This window comes from Podarcis melisellensis (genome assembly GCF_964234715.1).
Source record: "Podarcis melisellensis genome assembly, chromosome: 6".
Lineage (NCBI taxonomy): Eukaryota > Metazoa > Chordata > Lepidosauria > Squamata > Lacertidae > Podarcis > Podarcis melisellensis.
Window position 1 is genome coordinate 7,547,044 of NC_138538.1, and position 22,857 is coordinate 7,569,900.

At 48.4% G+C, this 22,857-nt stretch overlaps 1 protein-coding gene across 1 annotated transcript; it reads right to left on the reverse strand.

Annotated features, from left to right (window-relative positions):
- Positions 1-8,967: 8,967 nt before the first annotated feature.
- PPDPF (pancreatic progenitor cell differentiation and proliferation factor) lies at positions 8,968-19,779 on the reverse strand. Its single transcript, XM_081917406.1, has 5 exons — positions 19,614-19,779; positions 14,441-14,531; positions 11,526-11,600; positions 10,497-10,593; positions 8,968-9,424 (listed from the first exon to the last, which is right to left on the reverse strand). Exons 2-5 carry the CDS (start codon positions 14,493-14,495, stop codon positions 9,310-9,312), a joined length of 342 nt encoding a protein of 113 aa, XP_081773532.1. The 5' UTR covers positions 14,496-14,531; positions 19,614-19,779; the 3' UTR covers positions 8,968-9,309.
- Positions 19,780-22,857: the final 3,078 nt, after the last annotated feature.

Consider the following 22,857-nt stretch of genomic DNA (forward strand, 5'->3'; position numbering starts at 1 on the left):
CTGAGACGGCTAGAGCGTCGGTGGCAGAAAACTCACTCCGAATCTGACCAGACACAGGTTAGAGCTCAACGTCGAGCCTACCAAGTGGCGATAGCGACGTCGAAGAAGACTTTCTTCACCGCCTCTATTGCATCTGCAGAAAATAGTAGCAGGAGACTCTTTCAGGTGGTCCGCAATTTAACAGAACCACCTTTACCACCGGGGCCTTGTAAAGACCCCAAGATCTCCTGCAACGATTTTGCAAAGTTTTTTGCAGATAAAATCACTCATATTCGGAAGGAGCTAGACACCACCGTGGGAGCAGGGCTGGAGAGTGCTAGAGCCCTGTCTGGTCAAGTTGCATGGAATCAGTTTCAATCCGTTACCCCCGAGGATGTGGACAGGCTGCTTGGACGCGTGAAACCAACCACCTGTCTCCTTGATCCTTGCCCATCCTGGCTAATAAAGCAAGCCGGGAAGGGCTGGGCGATGGGCTCTGCGGGGTGGTGAATGCTCAAATCTCAAATCTTCCATTCTTGGGCAAGGTGATTGAGCGTGTGGTTGCTGAACAACTCCAGGCACGCCTGGAGTTTGCGGACCATTTGGATCCCTTCCAATCGGGGTTCAGGCTTCATCATGGGACTGAAACTGCCTTGGTCACACTGGTTGATGATCTCCGGCGAGCTAGGGACAAAGGTGAGAGTTGTTTCCTAGTTCTGCTGGATCTCTCAGCGGTCTTTGATACAATCGACCATAACATCCTTCTGGACCGTCTAGAGGGGTTGGGAGCTGGGGGCACTGTTATACAGTGGTTTCGCTCCTTCCTCCTGGGCCGTGTTCAGAAAGTGGTGGTGGGGGATGAGTGTTCAGACCCTTGGGCCCTCACTTGTGGGGTACCTCAGGGTTCCGTCCTCTCCCCCATGCTTTTTAACATCTATATGAAGCTGCTGGGAGAGATCATCAGGGGGTTTGGACTGGGTGTCCATCAATATGCAGATGATACCCAGCTCTACCTCTCTTTCAAATCAGAACCAGTGAAGGCGGTGAAGGTCCTGTGTGAGTGCCTGGAGGCGGTTGGAGGATGGATGGCGGCTAATGGATTGAAGCTGAATCCTGACAAGACAGAAGTACTGTTTTTGGGGGACAGGGGGTGGGCTGGTGTGGAGGACTCCCTGGTCCTGAATAGGGTAACTGTGCGTAGCCTGGGAGTCATTTTGGACTCACGGCTGTCCATGGAGGCGCAGGTCAATTCTGTATCCAGGGCAGCTGTCTACCAACTCCACCTGGTACGCAGGCTGAGACCCTACCTGCCCGCGGACTGTCTCGCCAGAGTGGTGCAGGCTCTAGTTATCTCCCGCTTGGACTACTGCAATGCGCTCTACGTGGGGCTACCTTTGAAGGTGACTCGGAAACTACAGCTAATCCAGAATGCGGCAGCTAGACTGGTGACTGGGGGCGGCCGCCGAGACCACATAACACCGGTCTTGAAAGACCTACATTGGCTCCCAGTACGTTTCCGAGCACAATTCAAAGTGTTGGTGTTGACCTTTAAAGCCCTAAACGGCCTTGGCCCAGTATACCTGAAGGAGCGTCTCCACCCCCATCATTCTGCCCGGACGCTGAGGTCCAGTGCCGAGGGCCTTCTGGCGGTTCCCTCATTGCGAGAAGCAAAGCTACAGGGAACCAGGCAGAGGGCCTTTTCGGTAGTGGCGTCCGCCCTGTGGAACGCCCTCCCATCAGATGTCAAAACGATAAACAACTACTTGACATTCAGAAGACATCTTAAGGCAGCCCTGTTCAGGGAAGTTTTTAATGTATGATATTTTAGTGTTTTCTGGTTTCTATGGAAGCCGCCCAGAGTGGCTGGGGAAACCCAGCCAGATGGGCGGGGTACAAATAATAAATTATTATTATTATTATTATTACGCCTCCCTTACTGCAGAAGAATTTTTGAGGTCATTGGGAGAATCAGAATGGCTTCAGGATTGTTCTCCTGTACTATTTCAGACACGTGGCTTATATGGACTTCTGCACAATGGTATCTCCGGAGATGAACGGGATCCGTTCCGGAGGCCTGGCCGTATCCCGAAAATTTCATAACCGGAGGACCGCCTCTGCGCATGTGCGACCGGCAAACTCACTTCTGGGTTTGCCACGTTCGCAACCCGAAGATTACGTTACCCGAAGGTAACGTAACCCGAGGGTCCACTGTATGTGTTTGCCTTGTACATTTATGAACATGTCTTTTATAGATTTGAGACCTTAGACTTCTGATAGCACCTTTTATATAAATATACTAAATTAAAAACAAAAATGAATGGAGAGCTTCCATATTCGGGGGGGGTACCTCTAAATACCCGGGGGGGGGGGCAACAGGAGAGGGGCTTTGAATTTTATTGTTATTCATGTTTTTATACTGTATTTTATGCTGCTTTTACAATTAAGTGTTTTAAATTTGTTGTTAGCTGCCCTGAGCCCGGTTTTTGAACCGGGTAGGGCGGGGTATAAATAAAATATTATTATTATTATTATTATTATTATTACTACTACTATTATTAAACAGGGATTTTTCCCGATTGTCTCTTAACGAAAGGAATCAATGGTCGGTCCGGTGCAGAAGTTTGCCTGCTCCTCTTCAGCTAAAGAACTTCAGAGGAATATTCCTAGGAAGCTGCCATTGACTTCAGCATCGCCTTCACTGACCGGCAGCAGTGCTCCAGGGGTTCGGACAGGGGGGACATTGCCAGCCCTCCCCCCCCCCGGAGATGCAGCCCATGACAGAAGACCTGCATGCCAAGAAGGTGGTCCAATCCTACGCTATGGAGACCCCTAGCCTGCCTGGAAAGATGTGGGGATGGTCTCCCTTTGGGAAGAAGGAAATGAAAGGAATATGCAGGCGGAACAGCAGGTGCCTCTGAGTTCTGAGAGAGGAGCCTCTCCTCTTGGGAGAACCAGTGTGGTGTAGTGGTTAAGAGCGGTAGTCTTGTAATCTGGGGAACCGGGTTCACGTCTCTGCTCCTCCACATGCAGCTGCTGGGTGACCTTGGGCCAGTCACACTTCTCTGAAGTCTCTCAGCCCCACTCACCCCACAGAGTGTTTGTTGTGGGGGAGGAAGGGAAAGGAGAATGTTAGCCGCTTTGAGACTCCTTAAAGGGAGTGAAAGGCGGGATATCAAATCCAAACTCTTCTTCTTCTTCTTCTTCTTGGGAGGGGCCAGGTGGGCTCAGGTGGGGGGGTTGCCACGGTGACCAGGACCCGCCCTCCTTTGTGACCTCTCTTGCTTCTCTTTTAAAAGCCACCCATTTGCAAGCAGCTATTATGGGTTAGTAGTGAGGAGAGTAGAGAAAGAGGAGTTAGTGGCAGTTGGTGGCGATTAGGAGAGGAGTTTGGTTTGTTGTTATTTTTCCGGTTTCTTATTTTGATTTTGATTTGATTTATTACTTTGATTTGATTCATTTGATTTGATTCATTTTGATTTGATTTGTTTTTCTCTTATTTTAAGACTTTTATTTTACTTTTTGTTCTTTACTTTTATTTAGTGCACATTTGTGCCTATTTTGTATAGATTCTGTATATATTTATTTTGTTTATAGAGTTAGGGTTAGGTGTAGGGTTAGAGTGGGGGTTAGGCTTAGGGCTGGGGGTTGGGGTTGGGGTGACAGTTAGGCTTGGGTGGGCATTTTAGATAGTCAACTAGTTTAGAGAGGAGGGTGGGAATTTTTCGTGGCAGAAATGGACAGGCCGTAAGTAGCATTCCTTCCTTTCTCTTCATCTCCGGGGGGGGGGGGGGGTGAGTCCTGGGGTCCCCTGCAGAGTCTTGGCTCTTTATTCAATGAACTGTTTAAACAGGACTTCCAACTGCCACATGGAAGAAGCAGAAAAAAGCCTGCACCTTTTAATAAAACGTCATACATGCATCACATCTGTGTCACAAACTGGGTGGGTTTTTCTGGTGGAATCCTGGGTCTCAGATTTGCCCCTGTCCCTCCCTTGACCTCCACCTTACACCTTTCCGACCTGGCCTGGGAAGGCAGCGACCGGACTGACTCTCATTTTCATTCTCTTCATTGAAGACTTGTGGTCAGTGCGGACCTCGGGCTCCGCTGGACACCAGAGAGAGGCCACTGGGTAAGGAGGGTGGTGGTTTTTCTCCGTTTGGTCTCATTCGTTTGGTTTTCAAACCAATCTCTGGGTTCTTTCCATCTTTTTTGGGGGGGGCAGGACTGTTGGGGCCAAGAGTCCAGAGGAGGGGAGATGTATTTTTGCACAAGTAACATGAAATGGGCACAAAGGTCCAAATGCACTCAGCAGGTAAGGCTTTCTCAAAAGCCCACCTGTAGTTAGAGATGCCCTGCTTCACCTGTGAGAGAAGCTAACACTCGTCCTGCTTACCTTTTTTTCTCTTGCAGGTGACAGAATGATGCCGGCAAGACCTCCTGATCTGCCTTTCCATGGGGGCAATGTTGATATTTTCACCCCCCTCCCATTGCGAGAATCTCCTGATATGATGTTTTCAGAAAGGAGGGGGCGGAAACTGCTCTTCGTTTCTTCTGCTTCTGCCTGACTCTGGGTGCTGTCTGAGTCTTATCTGTGTAGTGATTAGATGGCTGAGTGGGAGCTGTAACACTCATGCAAGCCAGTAGTTTTAGTTGCAGTAGCTATTAGAAATAAAAGAACTTATGCTTCACAGCTAGCTTCCGCGTTGTTTATACTCTGCTGAGTCTGGTGCTCACAGTGCACAGTTGTTGCTTTTATTAAAGATTATCTTGATTTACAGATGTGTAATGTATCTCGCGGGCATGCGAGTGGCGCTGTGGGTTGAACCACAGAACCTAGGACTTGCTGATCAGAAGGTTGGTAGTTCGAATCCCCGCAACAGGGTGAGCTCCCGTTGCTCAGTCCCTGCTCCTGCCAACCTAGCAGTTCGAAAGCACGTCAAAGTGCAAGTAGATAAATAGGTACCGCTATGGCGGAAAGGTAAACGGCATTTCCGTGCGCGGCTCTGGTTCGCCAGAAACGGCTTAGTCATGCTGGCCACATGACCCGGAAGCTGTACGTCGGCTCCCTAGGCCAATAAAGCGAGATGAGCGCCGCAACCCCAGAGTCGGCCACGACTGGACCTAATGGTCAGGGGTCCCTTTACCTTTACCTAATGTATCTCGTATTTTTTCCATGTAACATTTTTACAAATCAGTTTCATTTGTTGAGACATTAGGAAGAAAAGGGGGGGTGAGATGCGGGGTTGGGTGGCGGTGTTTCTATTTTGCTTAATGTATGTAGGATTTGGTGTCAGCGTTACTCGTGCCGGTTCTCTGCTGTTCAGGACATCTGCTTTGCATGTAGAAGGGCTCTGGTTCTTTTCTTTTTAAATTTTTTAAAAATTAATTTTTCATTTTCGTTCGTTACATACAGCTCAAATTCTTAACATTTACTATATATTCCTCCCTCCCTCCCCTCCAAGACTTCCCCCAACTTGAGTTTCTTGTTTGTTTCTGTTTTCACCCGCTTTGCAATCTCTCAACAGAAAAAGTTATTAATACCATAACATCAAACCTTAAAAACATAAAAATAAAATTAAATACATCATCTTATTTCACTATCTTCCAAACATTTTCTGATGCCAATAATGCAGATGTTTATTTAAATCCTGCCATCAAGTCTATTGCCTTTCTTTGTTTTTGCAAATATAATATGAATGGTTCCCAATCTTTTTCAAAGTCTCTGTTGTCTTTTTATCTTAGTCTATCTGTCATTTTTCCCAGTTCTGGTTCGATCCCTGGCAAAGAATGGTTAAGAGCCAGACACGCTGAACCAGGTAGGGCTCCCTGTCTGAAACCCTGGGAGCTACTGCCAATCAGTGCAAACAATACTGGGCTCTATGGACCAAGGGTCTGATTCTGCACAAGGCAGCTTCCCGTGTTCCTATGGGTAACTTTAGCTCGTACCTGTCAAGCAAGCCCATGTAGTTCCGTGTCCTGATTTTCACTGTATCAAATTACTGCTTTTTAGCTGGCGAAGAAGTACTTTTGACAACTCCTGCAAACGAGCTAGTTGTATCACCGGTATTTTAGCTGTTAAACCACAAACCATATTCTCTCTCTCCCCCAGTTAATGTGCTAATGTGGTAGCAGGGTGGGAGCGGTTGGGCAGGATCTTTGAGGGGCAGATGTTTCTGAAAAGTCAAAACAATGGCCATCTTTCTAAAAGGGCTTATGCAGGAAAAGGGATGCAAGACTTGAAAGCACAGAAGCACGCAGAGGCCTGTTGCAGATGGCAACGCACACGGCAGCTGAAAACACACCAGAATGGATGCTGCCTCCTTTCCCTGTGGTTTTGGAATGCTCCAAATTTGCAAGGAAGCAGCTGCAGCTTCACTTTTTCCCCAGGGAACATCCATCTGCCTCTCTTAGGCTCTCTCGAAGGTTACCAGATTTTTTTCAATGAATCCGGGGACACTTTTGAACTTCAGTCGCATTCAGTGGATTTTGTGAGGGGACTGGTTTGTAAATCCTGGGACTGTCCCCGGGAAACGGGGACGTCTGGCAACCTTACTCTAGTGCATCACCTGGATCACCACAATCTACATGTGCAATGAATGAGAGGTGCCGAACAGACTCCTAATGGAACAGAGGCGTGGGGAAATCAGGCTTGTGGCAGGGAGCTGAAAGTGGCCCTCCAAGCCTTCTTGTCTGGCTCTCAGAAATCTCCCCAGGCCTCACCCTTCTGGTTCTGGTTTGCACCTCGGTAGGTGTTTCTTCCTGGCTGGAATGGACCCCTGAATTCTTGGGATAACCTCTTGCTTGTCTGATGGCATCAGCAAACTTTTTCAGAAGGAGGCCGGTCCACCATCACTCAGACCATGTGGTGGGCTGAACTATATTTTTGGGGGGGGGGGGATGAACGAATTCCTAAAACCCACAAATAACCCAGAGATGCATTTTAAATAAAAGCACACATTCTCCTCATGTAAAAACACGCCGATTCCTGGAGCGTCCGTGGGCTGGATTTAGAAGGCAATTGGGTTGGATCCGACCCCTGGGCCTTAGGTTGCCTACCCATGATGTAGTGTGCTTGTGTCGAAACTAACACGCTGTAGAAAGGTAAAATTTGCATCTGTTGCTTGGCTCACCTTTGCCACTGGCCCTGCACATCTACAGTATATGGCCCCCAGAAAGTTGCCCAGGAGGAAATGCTCCTTGCCTCTGTAATAAAACAAGGGGAACTTGTAGGATTGAGGCTTGATGGAAACTTAGATCTCAATGTGGTACTTTTTGGGCCTCGACAGGAGCGCCTCTGTCAATTTCACTGTGTTAAAACGCTCCCAGCCAGCAGGATAAAAACAGGTAGAGGAAAAGCTGGAGGTTTCAGGGCTGAGTAAGTTGTGCACAGAAGCCAGTGTTTGGTCAAGCTAAACCAGCAATGCAGGCCGTTAACTTTGGAAAGTTAAAAGCCGCAAACGGACCCCCTCCTCAAATGCCTCTGGCTCATGGCTGGAGACAGATGAGAAATCTGGGCAAATGGAAGCAAAAAAGGCTTTTTGTTCCATGTATACCTGGATTGAGACGTGGGTGGCGCTGTGGGTTATACCACAGAGCCTAGGACTTGCTGATCAGAAGGTCGGCGGTTCGAACCCCGCTGACGGAGTGAGCGCCCGTTGCTTGATCCCTGCTCCTGCCAACCTAGCAGTTCGAAAGCACGTCAAAGTGCAAGTAGATAAATAGGTACCACTTCGGTGGGAAGGTAAATGGCGTTTCTGTGCACAGCTCGTTTGCCAGAAGCGGCTTAGTCATGCTGGTCACATGACCTGGAAGCTGTATGCCGGCTCCCTTGGCCAATAAAGCGAGATGAGCGTCGCAACCCCAGTCTCGTCCACGACTGGACCTAATGGTCAGGGGTCCCTTTACCTTTATACCTGGATTATCTCACTATTGCCTCCAGTTGAACTGGATGATTTTATTATTTATACCCCTGCCATCTGGCTGGGTTTCCCCAGCCACTCTGGGTGGCTTACAGCACACACATATATATAAAAATACAGGGTTCATCCACACTTCCGCATGTGCTGTGCCTAGAAAGCACAAGTCCTGGCAGCTTGACCCACGCTTTCTAAGTATGGGTCCAAGGAGTTTCCTCCTTGCCCCACTCCTTTTCATGGGAAAACCCGCTCTTTAGTGACACATCAGAACAAATGGCAATCTGGGGGGAAACCCAGATTCCTGCTAGCTCCGAATGAGCACTAAAGAATAGTTCTTTTCCGGGAGGATTTCTGGAATAGTAAGTCTACCCACCGTTTACTTGAAACCAAAATGGGACAAGTTTGCACTGCAAGAGTGGGGCCTTAGCTCCATGGAATAACATCTGCTTTGCACACAGATGTTTGGGTCCTTGGTTTGACCCCTGACTTTGGAGAGGTCGGTTGTTTCTGTGACGTAACAAACTTGAACATAATTCCTTTGAAACTGAGGCCCCTCATATTTTCAGAGTTCACAAATAGCAGCGGGTCTTTGACCCCTTGTGATGCCTCCTATACTACAGTCCCTATCAAATGTAGAGGTCAAACCATGTTACCTGCACTGTACAGTGGTACCTCGGGTTACATACGCTTCAGGTTACAGACTCTGCTAAGCCAGAAATAGTGCTTCAGGTTAAGAACTTTGCTTCAGGATGAGAGCAGAAATTGTCCTCCAGAGACGCGGCGGCAGCGGGAGGCCCCATTAGCTAAAGTGGTGCTTCAAGTTAAGAACAGTTTCAGGTTAAGAACAGACCTCCGGAACGAATTAAGTACTTAACCTGAGGTACCACTGTATAGGGAAGCTTTTATGATGCTGTACAGTGTTTTTAATATTTTTCTGGGAGCTGCCCAGAGTGGCTGGGGCAACCCAGTCAAGATGGACGGTATACAAATAAAATTATTCTTCTTATTAAAGTTCTTCGGGCAAGAAACAACTTGCGCCTCCCGTTCGCAAGAGCACAAAGCCACACGCAAGCGGTTTAAAAGGCTGCTCTCAGGATTTATTAGTTTCCATCAGACGAGTACAAAACAAGAATGAAGTGTTAAACAAGGCTTCGTTGGGTGGGGAGGGGGGGTTAGAAGACGTAGCTGCACCAAAAAAAGAAAAGAAAAAGGAAGTTGTAGAAAAGGATGGTACAGAAGATTTCTCTCTTTTTTTTTTTTCCTTTTTAGTTGCCGTTTCTTGCTTTTATAAAAACCTACGTCTAAGGAGTACTCGAAGCAGCCTGCCCTACTCTACGGGGAAGGGGAGTGGAAAATGGGCTCTGCCTCCTAGCGTTCAAGTCAGAAGCGTCTGGCCAGGGCGGAGCCAGCCTCCTCACGCGGTGGGACCCGCGTTCGGTTTGCTGGGCTCGCTGGCGTGGCGCTTCCTCATCACGTCCTGAGCCAGGCCACATGTGATCATGCCGTTCGCCACCTGGAAAGTGCCTGAGCTGGAAGGTCAAAGGGGAGAGAGAGAGATCAGAGGGTCAGAACGGCAGTATCGTCACTCGAGAATCACAGAACTGTAGAGTCGGAACCACGAGAATAATCTAGTCCAACCCCCTGCAATGCAGGAATCTTTTGCCCAACATGTGACTCGAACCCAGGACCCTGAGATTAGGAGTCTCACACTCTACCGATTAAGCAGTATGGTAGCCCACTTGCCCTGAAAGCGTACAGGGCAATCCTAAATGTGCTTACTCAGGAGCCCAAACCCACTAAATCTGAATTATATCTACCCAATATCCTCTCTCTCTCTCTCTCTCTCTCTCTCTCTCTCTCTCTCTCTCTCTCTCTCCAGAAATTGCCTATGCTGGCCTGACCAGGGATAAACTCTCCCCACTAGCTACTGTGAGTTTAATGTGCAAAGAGCGTATGCTTTTTGTTATTATTGATTTATTTCTGCTACCATTTGCTTAATTTTAGTGTGTATTACACATTTTTGTTGTTGTTGTACTCTGCTTGGGGATTCATTTTTATAAGACAAATAAACAGGGGACTAGAAACTTGCGCTGCACGCAAATCTTCCCTCTCACCCAGCTATTTGGATGCAGAAAAGCAGGTGTGGATTAAATGAAGAGTTGAGATGGCCATCTCTCATGGGTGCTTTCGTTGAGGTTCCTGCATGGCAGTGGGTTGGACTAGATGACCCCTGAGGTCCCTGCCAACTCTGATTGTATAACAGATACAAATCTTTCACATTGCACACACTCCACCCCTCCCCGTATTAGGACCATATGCCAATGTTGGAAATATAATGCAACACTTAAATATTTTCCAAAGTTAACCCAAACACTAATCTACCCATTTAGGAAGTATACAGTCAGGAAGAACAAGGACTGAGCTAGTTACAGAATCAGTGAAGAACAGCGGGGCAGAGAAAACATTAGCTTCCCAGATCTCCCATCCCAGTGACACGTGTGTTTGCGATTTTCCAAGATCCCCACTTAAGATCCAAACACACACACACACACACACACACACACGATATTACATTTCCAAACTTGGCACAATTTCACTTACTTCTCTGGGGATTCCGACACAGTTGTCATGACTGGGTGGGTCGTCTTTCCAAAGAAGAAGCTGGCCCACCAGTGCCCAGGGTCAGACTTGGGGAGACCTATGAGAATGGACACAAGTGTTGCAGTCAGAAAATGGGGACTCCTCTTCGATGCCCAGCTGGTGGAGAATTTGGCAGACAGATTGATGCCTTATGAATCTCTGCTGGAAGAGTGTTCCGCAGGAATGGGACCAGAGACACAAAATGCCTGGCTTGTAGTAGAAGACAGCTGAGCTTCAACTAACAGCCTTTCTCCGGACGATGTCAAGAGACTGATCTGAGATACAAGAGCTCAGGCGGTCCTTAAGGTATCCTGGACCCAAGTTCCACAAGAGCCCTGAACTTACTGCAAGGATGGGCAAGCCATGCCCTTCAGATGTTGTTGAATTAAAACTTCCATCACCCCTGGCCACAGGACTCCCACCAAGGGCAGACCCTGATGATACGGTGCTCTGCGCGAGACCAAAATTTGCTGCCCTCTCCAGCCCTTCCCAAAGCCTGGGAAGCAGGTATGAGGCTCTGGCAGGGTCTTAGAGCCCACCTTCGTCCTTCGCAAAGCCCAGCAAGATCTTGCCTGCTTTAGGAAGGAGGGGGGAGGACTCTAGGACCTTGCCAGAACTTGCCACCCCCTTTCCCCAAAGCTGGGCAAGTGGTTCCTGGGCACCTGGTGGCACTGCCCTAAAACCGCCTCTGCTCCCACAGCTGTCAAGGTAGAGGTAAAGGGACCCCTAACCATTAGGTCCAGTCGTGACCGACTCTGGGGTTGCGGTGCTCATCTCGCTTTACTGGCCGAGGGAGCTGGCGTACAGCTTCCAGGTCATGTGGTTGGCATGACTAAGCCGCTTCTGGCGAACCAGAGCAGAGCACGGAAACGTCGTTTACCTTCCCACCAGCGCTCCACAGGAACCCAATGTGCACCCTAAAACGAGTCTGCAGGCAGCCCTGGGACCGTCCCCCACAAAGGCGACACCCTCAGAAGCAAAGATACTGACCTGGATGGTGAGGGATGACCTCCCCATACTCTGCACTTCCACAGGAGCTGTTGCTGGAAGTGGAACCCAGACGCCCTGCAAGACAAGACATGTTTTTGCCCCATTAGATCACCATGCACCACAGTTCCTGCTGCAGCCGTGAGGAGCGCAGGAATAACGCAAACCACAGCAGAGCTCTCCCCATGCCGCCAATCAGGGCCTCTGGGTTTCAACAGTGTGATATATCACCAGGTATTCATGACATGCCAATGTATCACGAGGTCTGAAATAAGGACGGAGCTATGTAGAAGCATGGTCTGGCTTCATGGCTTTTTCCACATTTGTGATTTTTGCGTAGCACACAGACACACGATTAGCGGTTTATTTCCAGGCAAGAAATTACAAAACGGATATCACAATACAGACTTCAAACCCGGTTTTGTATGATATATCAATACATTGCCCAGTTCTACTCCCAACCCGCATGGCGTGAACATCCATGTCAGAGCCGCTTCGTGAGGGTGCTGGGAATTGTAGTTCTGCGAGGGGTAAACGGCAGCTCCCAGGATTCTTTGAGAGGAGCTGTGAGCTTTTAATCAGCATTAAAAGTATGGTGTGGCTCCAACCCCAGTGCTGTGTTTCGTGGGAAGACCTTCTGAAACCAGGAAGGAGAGACCGGACTCTACTTTTGTCTCTAGCAAGGACTTCCACTGGAAGCAATGGTCAAAGCAACGGGAAACTCTTTTTGGAGAGCTGCCTGCTGACAAATAGCAAATCTGCAGAGCGTTTGGCTTGCACAACCAAACAGCAGCTGCTCTCAAAACTCTTGCTGGCTAAAGAACTGCAGTTCTCAGAAGTGGAGCAGAGAGGGGACTCCACCTCTCCAAGGAGGCCATTTTCCCTTACTGGTTTCTCCTGCAGCACCAGCCCTGCTACACTTTTAGATGAGCACACTGGGCTCGGAGCCCAGAGAGAGACAAAGGATGACATTCAGCCTCCCGTCCAACAAACTCAGGCTTTGTTTAGCTGCAGAACCATTGGAGCTGACCTTTTATGGAGTCTCGACTCCAACGCAGCGCCTTTTTCCTCTGCGCCAACGTTTAGGAAGGTTCCCTTAAAGGGAATAAAACGCCAGGAGGATGTTGGGATTATTGAGAAGTGGCCCCCGCGAGCTCAAGGCCCCGGGCGAGGTGGATGCTGAGCAGCGTAATTCAAGACACCTAGAGAGGTTTGAAGAAGCAGGCAAGCAAATGTCTTCTTCTCCCTTCATATATTCCAGGGCTGGCCAAACTTGGCCCTCCATCCGTTTTGGGACTACAACTCCCATGATCCCTAGCTAACAGGACCAGTGGTCAGGGATGATGGGAGTTGTAGTCCCCCCCCCAAAAAAAAAGAGCTGGAGGGCCAAGTTTGGCCATCACTGATTTGTTCCCTGCTCCAGTGCAAGTCATAGGAACGTCTGCCGCCTCCCACAAGCTATCTGTGCACGATTGTAGTGAATGCAAGGAAAGTATTTTCTAGCCAGCCTCTATCCATTTCTGGGCGCTGGGGGGCTATTAAGAAAGAGCCAGGATGCCCACAGCATCATGGTCTTGCAATAAAATAGCCTACCAACAGGGGTCTTTTATTATTATTATTATTATTCTAAAATGATAAAAAGGTCCTTTACATGAACCAATGGTGATTTACTGTTATCATTACAGTGGTACCTCGGGTTAAGAACTTAATTTGTTCTGGAGATCCGTCCTTAACCTGAAACTGTTCTTAACCTGAGGTACCACTTTAGCTAATGGGGCCTTGCACCGCCGCCATGCGATTTCTGTTCTCATCCTGAAGCAAAGTTCTTAACCTGAAGTACTATTTCTGGGTCAGCAGAGTCTGTAACCTGAGGTACTGCTGTAGTGTTATTTGTGCATATTATTTCCCCCTCTTTTTATTCTTTCTTTAATTTTACTTCATTCCCCACCTTTATTATTACAGTGGTACCTCGGGTTACATACGCTTCAGGTTACATACGCTTCAGGTTACAGACTCCGCTAACCCAGAAATAGTGCTTCAGGTTAAGAACTTTGCTTCAGTATGAGAAGAGAGATCGTGCTCCGGCGGCACGGCAGCAGTGGGAGGCCCCATTAGCTAAAGTGGTGCTTCAGGTTAAGAACAGTTTCAGGTTAAGTACAGACCTCCGGAACGAATTAAGTACTTAACCCGAGGTACCACTGTACAACTATTATTACCATCACCATCAATTACAGTTATATATCATCCTTTTCATCTATGGAGCTCAATGGCTGGGCGTACGACCCTGCAAGGTACATTAGGCTAAGCATCAGTGACTAGTCCAAGGTCTGCCTGGAGCTTCATGGCTGAGTGGGGATTCGAACTCTGGTCTCCCCGGTCACAGTCCAACACCCTAACCATTACAGCATGGGTAGGCAAACTAAGGCCCGGGGCCCAGATCTGGGCCAATCGCCTTCTAAATCCGGCCTGCAGATGGTCCGGAATCAGTGTGTTTTTACATGAGAAGAATGTGCCCTTTTATTGAAAATGCATCTCTGGGTTATTTGTGGGGCATAGGAATTTGTTAATACTATTTTTTTTCAAAATATAGTCCAGCCCACCACAAGGTCAGAGGAACAGCGGACCGGCCGCCTGCTGAAAAAGTTTGCTGGCTCCGCATTGGAGTACTCCAGCTGCTTTGGGACTACAGTTCCCATCATCTCTGACCACTGGGTCCTGCTAGCTAGGGATGATGGGAGTTGTAGTCAAAAAAAGCTGGAGACTCAAGTCTGGGAAACCCTGATCTTGACCTACAGTGCTGACTCTTATGAGCCATGAAGCACAAGTCTTTCCCAGCCCCACAACCAAAGGTCCTGGAGACGCCAAGGCTTCACTCTGGGCCTTTCTCTGCGCAACTCGCACCCCTTCCCCGTTCTTACTTCGGTAGTAGTCGTGGGTTGCCACAAGGGAGCCGCTTGACGGGATTGCTGCCATGTTTCTTTGTCTTCGTTCTTGTGCAAGTTGTAAACCCTGCGAGACAAAACAAGAGTAGCTGTAATAAAGAGAGACTGTAACCTGGTGCATACAGGGAGGAGAAAGGCCATGGTGCATCTGCAGCAGCACACCGGACGCCTTCCTCTGCCCCAGCTGCAACAAAACATGTCTCTCCCCTATCAGTCTCTACAGCCACAGCAGGCGCTGCAACCGTCCTTTACCCTGACCATTAGGTCCAGTCGTGACCGACTGTGGGGTTGTGGCTCTCATCTTGCTTTATTGGCCGAGCGTACAGCTTCTGGGTCATGTGGCCAGCATGACTAAGCCGCTTCTGGCGAACCAGAGCAGCGCATGGAAACACCGTTTACCTTCCCGCCCGAGTAGTACCTATTTATCTACTTGAACTTTGATGTGCTTTCAAACTGCTAGGTTGGCAGGAGCAGGGACCAAGCAACAGGAGCTCACCCCGTCACGGGGATTCGAACCGCCGACCTTCTGATCGGCAAGTCCTAGGCTCTGTGGTTTAACCCACAGCGCCACCCACCATGCAAAGACCACCTGTGTGAGCTCTCCTCAAGATGCAAGAAGCTGTCTGCTCAAACCATGTGAGCCAGGTGGGCACCAAGAACCTGTGGTCCTCTGCTTGCAGCTAGACTACAACTCCCATCATCCCTGACCACGCTGGCAGGGACTGATGGGAGAGCGAGGGTTCAACAAAATCTGGAGCATCAGAGGTTCCCCATCCCTGAAGGGCATTGAACATTTCACCACATCCCAGCATTGCTAAGTGCAGGTTAAGTTTGCACCTGAATCAAACACAGCACAGAGGAGGGCATGGCAATATTCGTTCCAGGCTGCTCAGTGAGTGATCTGATCTGTTTGCCCACCAGGTTTGCAGGGCATGGGGTAAACCGGGTCTGTACTGGTCTATAGTGGATGAGAAGAGTCCCCGCCTCCAGTTCTGCATGGCATGGTTTTCTCGAAGCTGGTTTGTTACACAAGAACCTCTTTGAGCAGCCTTTTCAGGAGTGCTTGCCAGAGGTTTCATGCTGCGGCAGCACATTCCACAACAAAAACTGCAAGCGTTGTTGGAGATGGTGGCACGTGGGCAGAGACCGAAGCGAAACTCCAGAACGCCTGGCACAGCCAAGCCTCCCAAAGCAGACAGACTCACAACGGCCAACTGCTGGGGGAAGAAGCAAGCTGCCTGTAATCCACCTTCCGTGAGGGAAGAAACAGTTGTCAGTTTGGCTTGGTTCTGAATCGGTACCTTTTACCAAACCCTCTGCTATTGGTCTGCAGTTTTATTGTTATTAGGTATCTTGTGGTTTTGCGGGACGCGGGTAGCACTGTGGGTTGAACCACAGGACTTGCTAATCAGAAGGTCGGCGGTTCGAATCCCCGCAACAGGGTGAGCGCCCTGCTCCTGCCAACCTAGCAGTTTGAAAGCACGAAGTACAAGTAGATAAATAGGTACCACTCCGGCGGGAAGGTAAACGGTGTTTCTGTGCGCTGCTCTGGTTTGCCAGAAGCGGCTTAGTCATGCTGGCCACATGACCCGGAAGCTGTACGCCGGCTCACTCGACCAGTAAAGCGAGATGTGCGCCGCAACCAGAGAGTCGGTCACGAATGGACCTAATGGTCAGGGGTCCCTTTACCTTTACCATACTATCTTGTGGTTTTCTATCTTGATTTTATTCTGTGAACCACCCTGAAACCCCCTGGGTACAGGGCGGTATATAAAGTCAGTAAATAATTTATCCACGTTTCCTATCAGCCGCAAAGTGCAAATAACATGGGGTAAGAGGGAAGAAGACCAAGAAGCAGCAGGGATTAATTTTACATGACATTTTAAATTCGCCAATCAATATTTTGGATTTAGAATTAAACTGACGCTTTTGTCTGTATTTAGTATTTGGCTAATGTTTTTTCCCCAAAAGGTAGGAGCTACCAGTTCCTAGCAACCTATTCATCAAGTCTGGACTATCTAACAGGAACGGTCAAAACACATTGGTCAACTCAGAAGAAAAATTAGCCTGCTTTGTACAAAAGAGAAAACAGCACTCCGTTTGGTAATCTTGGCTGGCTTGCATCGTATAAAAAAAACATTTGAACATTTCAAGCTTGGATTCAAGCTCAGACCCTGAACCTAACTCAAAGATGTGGTGATGGTAGGATTTTTGTAGTAATACAAAATGATTTACCAGTTTGCATTTAGTGAAGAAAGTGGGGTCTCAGCCACACCACACACTGAAACCACATGGCTCCCCCCCCCAAGAATCCTGGGAGTTGTAGTTTGTTAAGGGTGTAGGAAATTGAAGCTCTATGGGGAGAACTACAGTTCCCAACAATCTCTGGGGAGAAGCCATATGCTTTACTGTGTTGATGTGACATTATTCTTCTGGAAGCCTATAATGTAAATATGACCAAAGAAAATGTGCTAGTGCTAGAAAGTAATATTTCGATATAATTTCACTCATTAGAACCTCTTTCCTAACCTTGTTGGACTACAACAGGATTTGGCAAACTCGGCCTTCCAGATGTTTTTTGGTACTACAACTCCCATCATCCCTGACCATTGGTCCTGCTAGCTAGGGGTGATGGGAGTTGTAGTGCCAAAACATCAGGAGTTTGCCTATGCCTGGACTACAATTCCCAACAGACCCAGCCAAAGTTTTTTCTACATGGAGGAATCACACAAATCAGACTAAGATGTTCCCTGTGGACACAGAGAAAATAAGTTTAAAAACTTTATTTGGGGTTGTTTTGGCACCCCCTTAGCCCCCCTCCCCCAAATGCAGAGCGTTACTTTTTCCATAGGACTAAAACAGCATTATTCCTTCACTTGTAGAAAATAATGTTTTGTTGCATTGCAGATTTCATTAATAGAAACCTCATATCTATTTGTTTTACATTTTTGTAAACAGTCAACTTGAAAGCAGAGTAAAAAAAAGGTAGAACACACAAACCAAAAAAGTTAAAAAGGGGGTGCACTGTTTGGGCCAGGGGTCAAGTCTGTCCCTGTGACCTTGGGCCATTAAGAAGCCCCACTGAGTTCCCCTAGATGTGGTCCCAGACGTTGATTTGAACAAGCAATACTTCTCTTAAGCCCTTACATGCACCAACAAAAGCCATTCTCTGCAAGAGTAGAAATCTCCTTTACTTTGAAAAAAACCCCTTTTTAAACTTTAGGGGTTTTTTTTGCATTTTACCACACTGTAAACTATCAACCAGCCAAGAGACTAACATGGAACATTATTAGTCTATTGTTTTGGTAAAAAGCAGAGGACACATGGCATGAAATGGGTCAAAACCACCAACAGGAAATCAGAGATCTGGTTTATACCAGTTTACATACACACACTCCTCTCTCTTTTGTTAGAACAGACTCGCGCATTCCCAGTTCCTTTCAAGTGGAGATTCTGGGCTACAAAAATGCACTCCGAGACAGAAACACACGCTAAACTCTTCCTCTACCTCAAGTAAAATAAATGAGATTTTTGCGGGGTAGAGGGACCTCAACAGCACATTCAGTTGACTCAGGGAGTGTGGGTGAACAGATCCTCCGTTCCTTTGTGCCTTTCTACAGAATGTTCTCATATCTCTTGTGTGTGTGCGTGTGCGCGCGTTTAGCGGGTGGGGGAAGTCTTCCACAGCCAAGCAGCCAAAATCCGGACTGAACTGGCTTGCTGCAACCTACACATATAGAAACCTCCTTCCTCAACCCCCAGCCTTTGCAGTCGAAAGAGACAAGCAGGGCGCCTGTCGCTTTTGCGTGCTGAAACAGCATTTCGGGGGACGGAGGAGGAAGCGAGGGTGGGAAACAGATGTAGAAAGAAATTATGCAAAAGCTCGAACAATGAGCCGAATTTTGGCGTGGGTGCCCCGAGCGTTTGCTCTCAGCCAATATGGCCACAAAGCCACCACATGCAGAGGCAGGTCTGCTGCACAGCTGTCAGCCAGCGAAAGGCGGCGGATTGGAAAGGAGCGGACGGAGAAATAAGTCCCACTAGCGGGAGAGAAAACGCAAAGAAAACTGCCGCCCGAGTGGTGGCAACTGGGTTACAGGTAATAAAATTAAAAGGTTTCCAGTCAACGCTGCCCCCCCACCCTCCCCTCTGGATAAGGAGGTGGTCTACAAGCCGCGAGAAAGGGCGGAGACCCGAATGGAACGTTGAGACCCGGGGATGGAACGTTGGGACCCGGGAATGGAACGTTGAGACCCGGGAATGGAACGTTCATCAAGCGAGTAGAACGTTCACTCTTTGTTCGCAGCGGATGCGCCGTCAGGAAGTAAACAATCACACCCCGACGGTTTACCAAAACAAATCTCCCCCTTCTCGAAGCGATTCCCTTAACTGCTTGAACGATCGAAACCCGCACATTCCTCCCACTTTTCAGTACCATCAACACATTTTAAAAGTTGGCAGGGGCTATAGAGGAAACGTCGCTCTCCCCCCCCCCCCGCAGTAGTCGAGCAAGCCGCCATAACCCGAGGCGCTGGCCTTAGCCAACACAGATCGGCGTTTTTCGAATTTCACAACTTCTCCAGCACTTTTAACAGCCGGGTCTTGCTCGGAACTACGTCTCGCCGCCGCCTCCAATAAGGGCTTCTTCTGTTGCAAACCTAATTAAGCGCCGCTTGCAGGCGAGCAAGTCGCATTGGGGTTTTGGGAGTCGCCGTGTACTTCCAACCGAGCCTCTCCAGCAAAGTGTGCTTAGCGAAATTACAAATCTAGCCCAGTCCACCTCACCTTTCACTTGTCAGAGGTTTAAAAATCAGACAGCCCTTAAGCAGGCGCGTTACTAGCCTTCAAATAAAAATAAATTACAAAAAAACCCCCAAAGGTAAGCCGGAGAAGCTTCCCTCTGAAAATTCCCCCCCCCCAGGCTTCAGCAGACTGAATTGTCGGGGGGTGGGGGGGGAGAAATAAATAAAAACAGCATGCAAGCGATTTAAATCCATGCAATTACGCGCAACATTCATGCCCCAAGATGAATATGCTTTTAAAAAAAATAATAAACAGCGGAAGCTCCCAGATCTTCGAGCGAGCAGAGCATTGCTACATGGCGGCCAGAGAAAGAAAAGGAAGAGAGAGGGGAAAGGGTTTTTTTTACCTTTAAGACTTCACGCTTCGCTCAGCAAAATCCCAGCGGCTTCAGACCACAGGTGACCTGGCTCAGGGGAGTAAACGCTAGGCGACGGAGCCCATTTGCAAAGGAGATTTTGGGAGTACACTCCACGTCCACAAAAAAAACACAGAGGCGTCTATGGATTTAAAGGCTGGGACTGCCTCTGCGGCGCTTTATATAGGGTCAGCCAAGCCTGGCTACGTCAGCTCAGGTGACGCCTCCATCCCCAAAACGGGGCGGAGAGGAGGGTCGGGTGAGCTAATCGGGGTGAAACACACGGGCTGGGCTGCGGCGTCTGCCCTCCTCGCCTTTTCCGAGCGAACAATAGGAGAAACGCCGTCTACGCGCAACATTACTTGCGAAATTGGGAAGGAAACCACGACTGCAGCTTCTGTTAATAAGCACAAATGAAAAGAACTAGGCTTTCCCCCAAAGACTCCTGGGAAATGTAGTTCGTTAAAGGTGCTCGGAATGGTGGGGGTAAACTACAGTTCCCATGATATCCTGTTTTGGGGGGGATGGGGGCGGAGCACCATACACTTTAAGTCAGGCATCCCCCCCAACTCGGCCCTCCAGCTGTTTTGGGACTACAACTCCCATGATCCCTAGCTAACAGGACCAGCGGTCAGGGATGATGGGAATTGTAGTCCCAAAGCAGGTGGAGGGGATGCCTGCCTTAAGTGCATTGTGCATTTAAGTGCATTGGACTCGAAAAAATGGTAACATCCTCAGCATACTGTTGGCTTCTCCCAAGGAATCCTGGGAGTTGTAGTTTAGCCCTCCCAGAGCTATACTTCCTGGCACCCTTAAACTGCCCTTCCCAGGATTCTGGGACTATCCTCTGAAAAAAACCAGAACCTTATTTTGAGGTGCAGTTCAAAAGGCTGGTGCTTCTTCTGCTGCGAATAATAGAATCAGAAAACAATAGAGTTGTGAGGGACCCTAAAGGGTCATCGAGTTGAACCCCCTGCAATGCAGTGTTGTAAACAAAAATTGCCCTTTTCCCTTATGGGGTTTCCAAGAGCCCATATAGAGTCCTTACATAGGTTCCCTATTGGTAGGAGAAAATAACAGAGGCCAACCAGAGACTATTGAGAAGCAAAGCAGCTAGTAAGCGTGATCTTTATTGATCTCTTGCAACAGGGTGCTCCCCTCACCCGCAGGAAAGGAGGAGGACCCAGAAAAATGCCGTGCAAGGCCTTCTAAAGACTTTTGAAATTGCCACCCTGTAGATCAAGACCACCCCTCAGATACATCACACCTACATCACAGAAAAGGCGGTCTAAAACAGAAATTTGAATATCGTTTATCTCCTGTCTGGCAGGTTACTTGATTGGATCGCCTGGGGAGCCCTGCCATTCTTTTGTAGTGATAAATACTTAGTTCCTGGGCCAGGTCACAGGCTCACACCCTATTCATATCTTAAATGTGTCCTTAAGACAGGATTTGTGTGGAAAGAGACAATGGGGAGGTTTCCCACTTGGACTTTGCAGAGAAAACATTTGGTCAGTTTAGGAATCAAAACGGTTCCAGGTTGGCCTTCCTGTGCTGATCTATGTACGTGCGGTTATGAACATTACCATATATCTAAGACCTCAAAATTCCTATCACAGCAGGAATACTTCCTCCACATCAGTCGTTCTGGGTGTCAAGTTCCCCTTCGGAGGTGGAGCTGCTTTTTGTAGACCAAGGCAAGGCAGGTGTGAGGGCCAGTTGTGGAACATTTTCTCCTGGGACATTTGCCTGGGACTTACTGCCCTTATCTTTTTGCTGCCAGGCATTTTAATTAATCATTGGTAGAATTGGTTTTATGCTGTTTTTAATCTTCTGCTCTTGCTGACTTTTTTATTTTAAAAAATATTACTGATACCTTTTTATTTGTTCAGGCAACACCAAGTTAAGTCCTCTTTGTTCTGGAATGCTTGAGAGGAGGGGAGTCACATTCAGAGCCAGCTGTTCTGCTGTATCACATTTGAGGCCTAATTTCACCCCAAATAACAGGCTTCTCTCGTCTGTTTATTTCCTGCTTCCTCCTGCTGCTTCACTGCGCACAGGACCACAAATAATATTTTGTATTGTGGTTTTAATGCTGCCTTTCTCTCTCTTTTGTTAGATGTCCTGGCCTCCTCCTCATCAACACCACAGAAGATTGTGTTCAATCTCAATCTATTGATTGAATTTCATACAGTTGCATTTAGCAACATAGGAAGCTGAGGCTGCATGCATTTAAAGCACATCATTCCCCCCCAAATAAACCTGGGCTCTTAGGGGGAAATAATGTGCTATGAATATATGGTGCATGTGCAGTCAGACCATTGGCTCACCTGGCTCTGCAAAGAAACCTAGGAATTGTAGTTCACCCCTCGCACAGATACAGTCACCAGTAGTGCCCTTAACAAAATACAGTTCCCAGGGTTCTTAGGTGGAAATAATGTGCTTTAAATGCATGTTGTGTACGCATTCATGTCACTGGTCCATGCAGCTCAATGCAGTGCACTCTGACTGGCAGCTGCTCTCCAGGGTTTCAGATGGGGGGGGGAGGTTTCTCTTCCAGGCTTACCTGGAGACCCCAGAGATTGAAACAGGGACCTCCTGCATGCCTTTCAGGTGCTAAAGCCCTTCCCGGTTTTTCTGAAACGGGGGATGAATAAGGGGTGGGTGGGTGTCATAGCTGTCAACCGTCCCTTATTTGGCAGGACAGTCCCTTATCCCAGCACCATGTCCCCCTGCTGTCCCTTATTGATTATGTCCCTTAAATTTCCCGGATTTCAAAGGAAGCAGCTCCTCTCCCTCCCTCCCTGCCGGCCAGGGAGGAGGGAGGCTCCAACTGTGTTGCTTGGCTGTGTTGCTCACCCAATAAGAAGTCTAAGAACGACTAGGGGGTGGAGCTTGCATGCTTTGTGCTGATCAAATCGGCCGCATTGCCCGGGTACTCGCCTTTGCTCAGCGCTTCCCAGCGGAGAGGTGACGGTGGTTTTCCTTGCTGCATCCCCTTTGCCGGGTTGCTGCGCTGTGGGAACCACCGCTTGAGGCTTCGTTTGGCTGCTGGTTGACTAAAATCCCTTATTTTGGCTGCTGATCCCTTATTTTTGAGGCTGCTGGTCCCTTGTTTTCAAATCTGTAAGTTGACAGCTATGGTGGGTGTTTTGAAGCCAACGTGACCTGATGCTCAACCCACCAGGGCAGATCTCACCCACGAGCCCCAAAGTTTCTCCCCTTCCTCATTAAC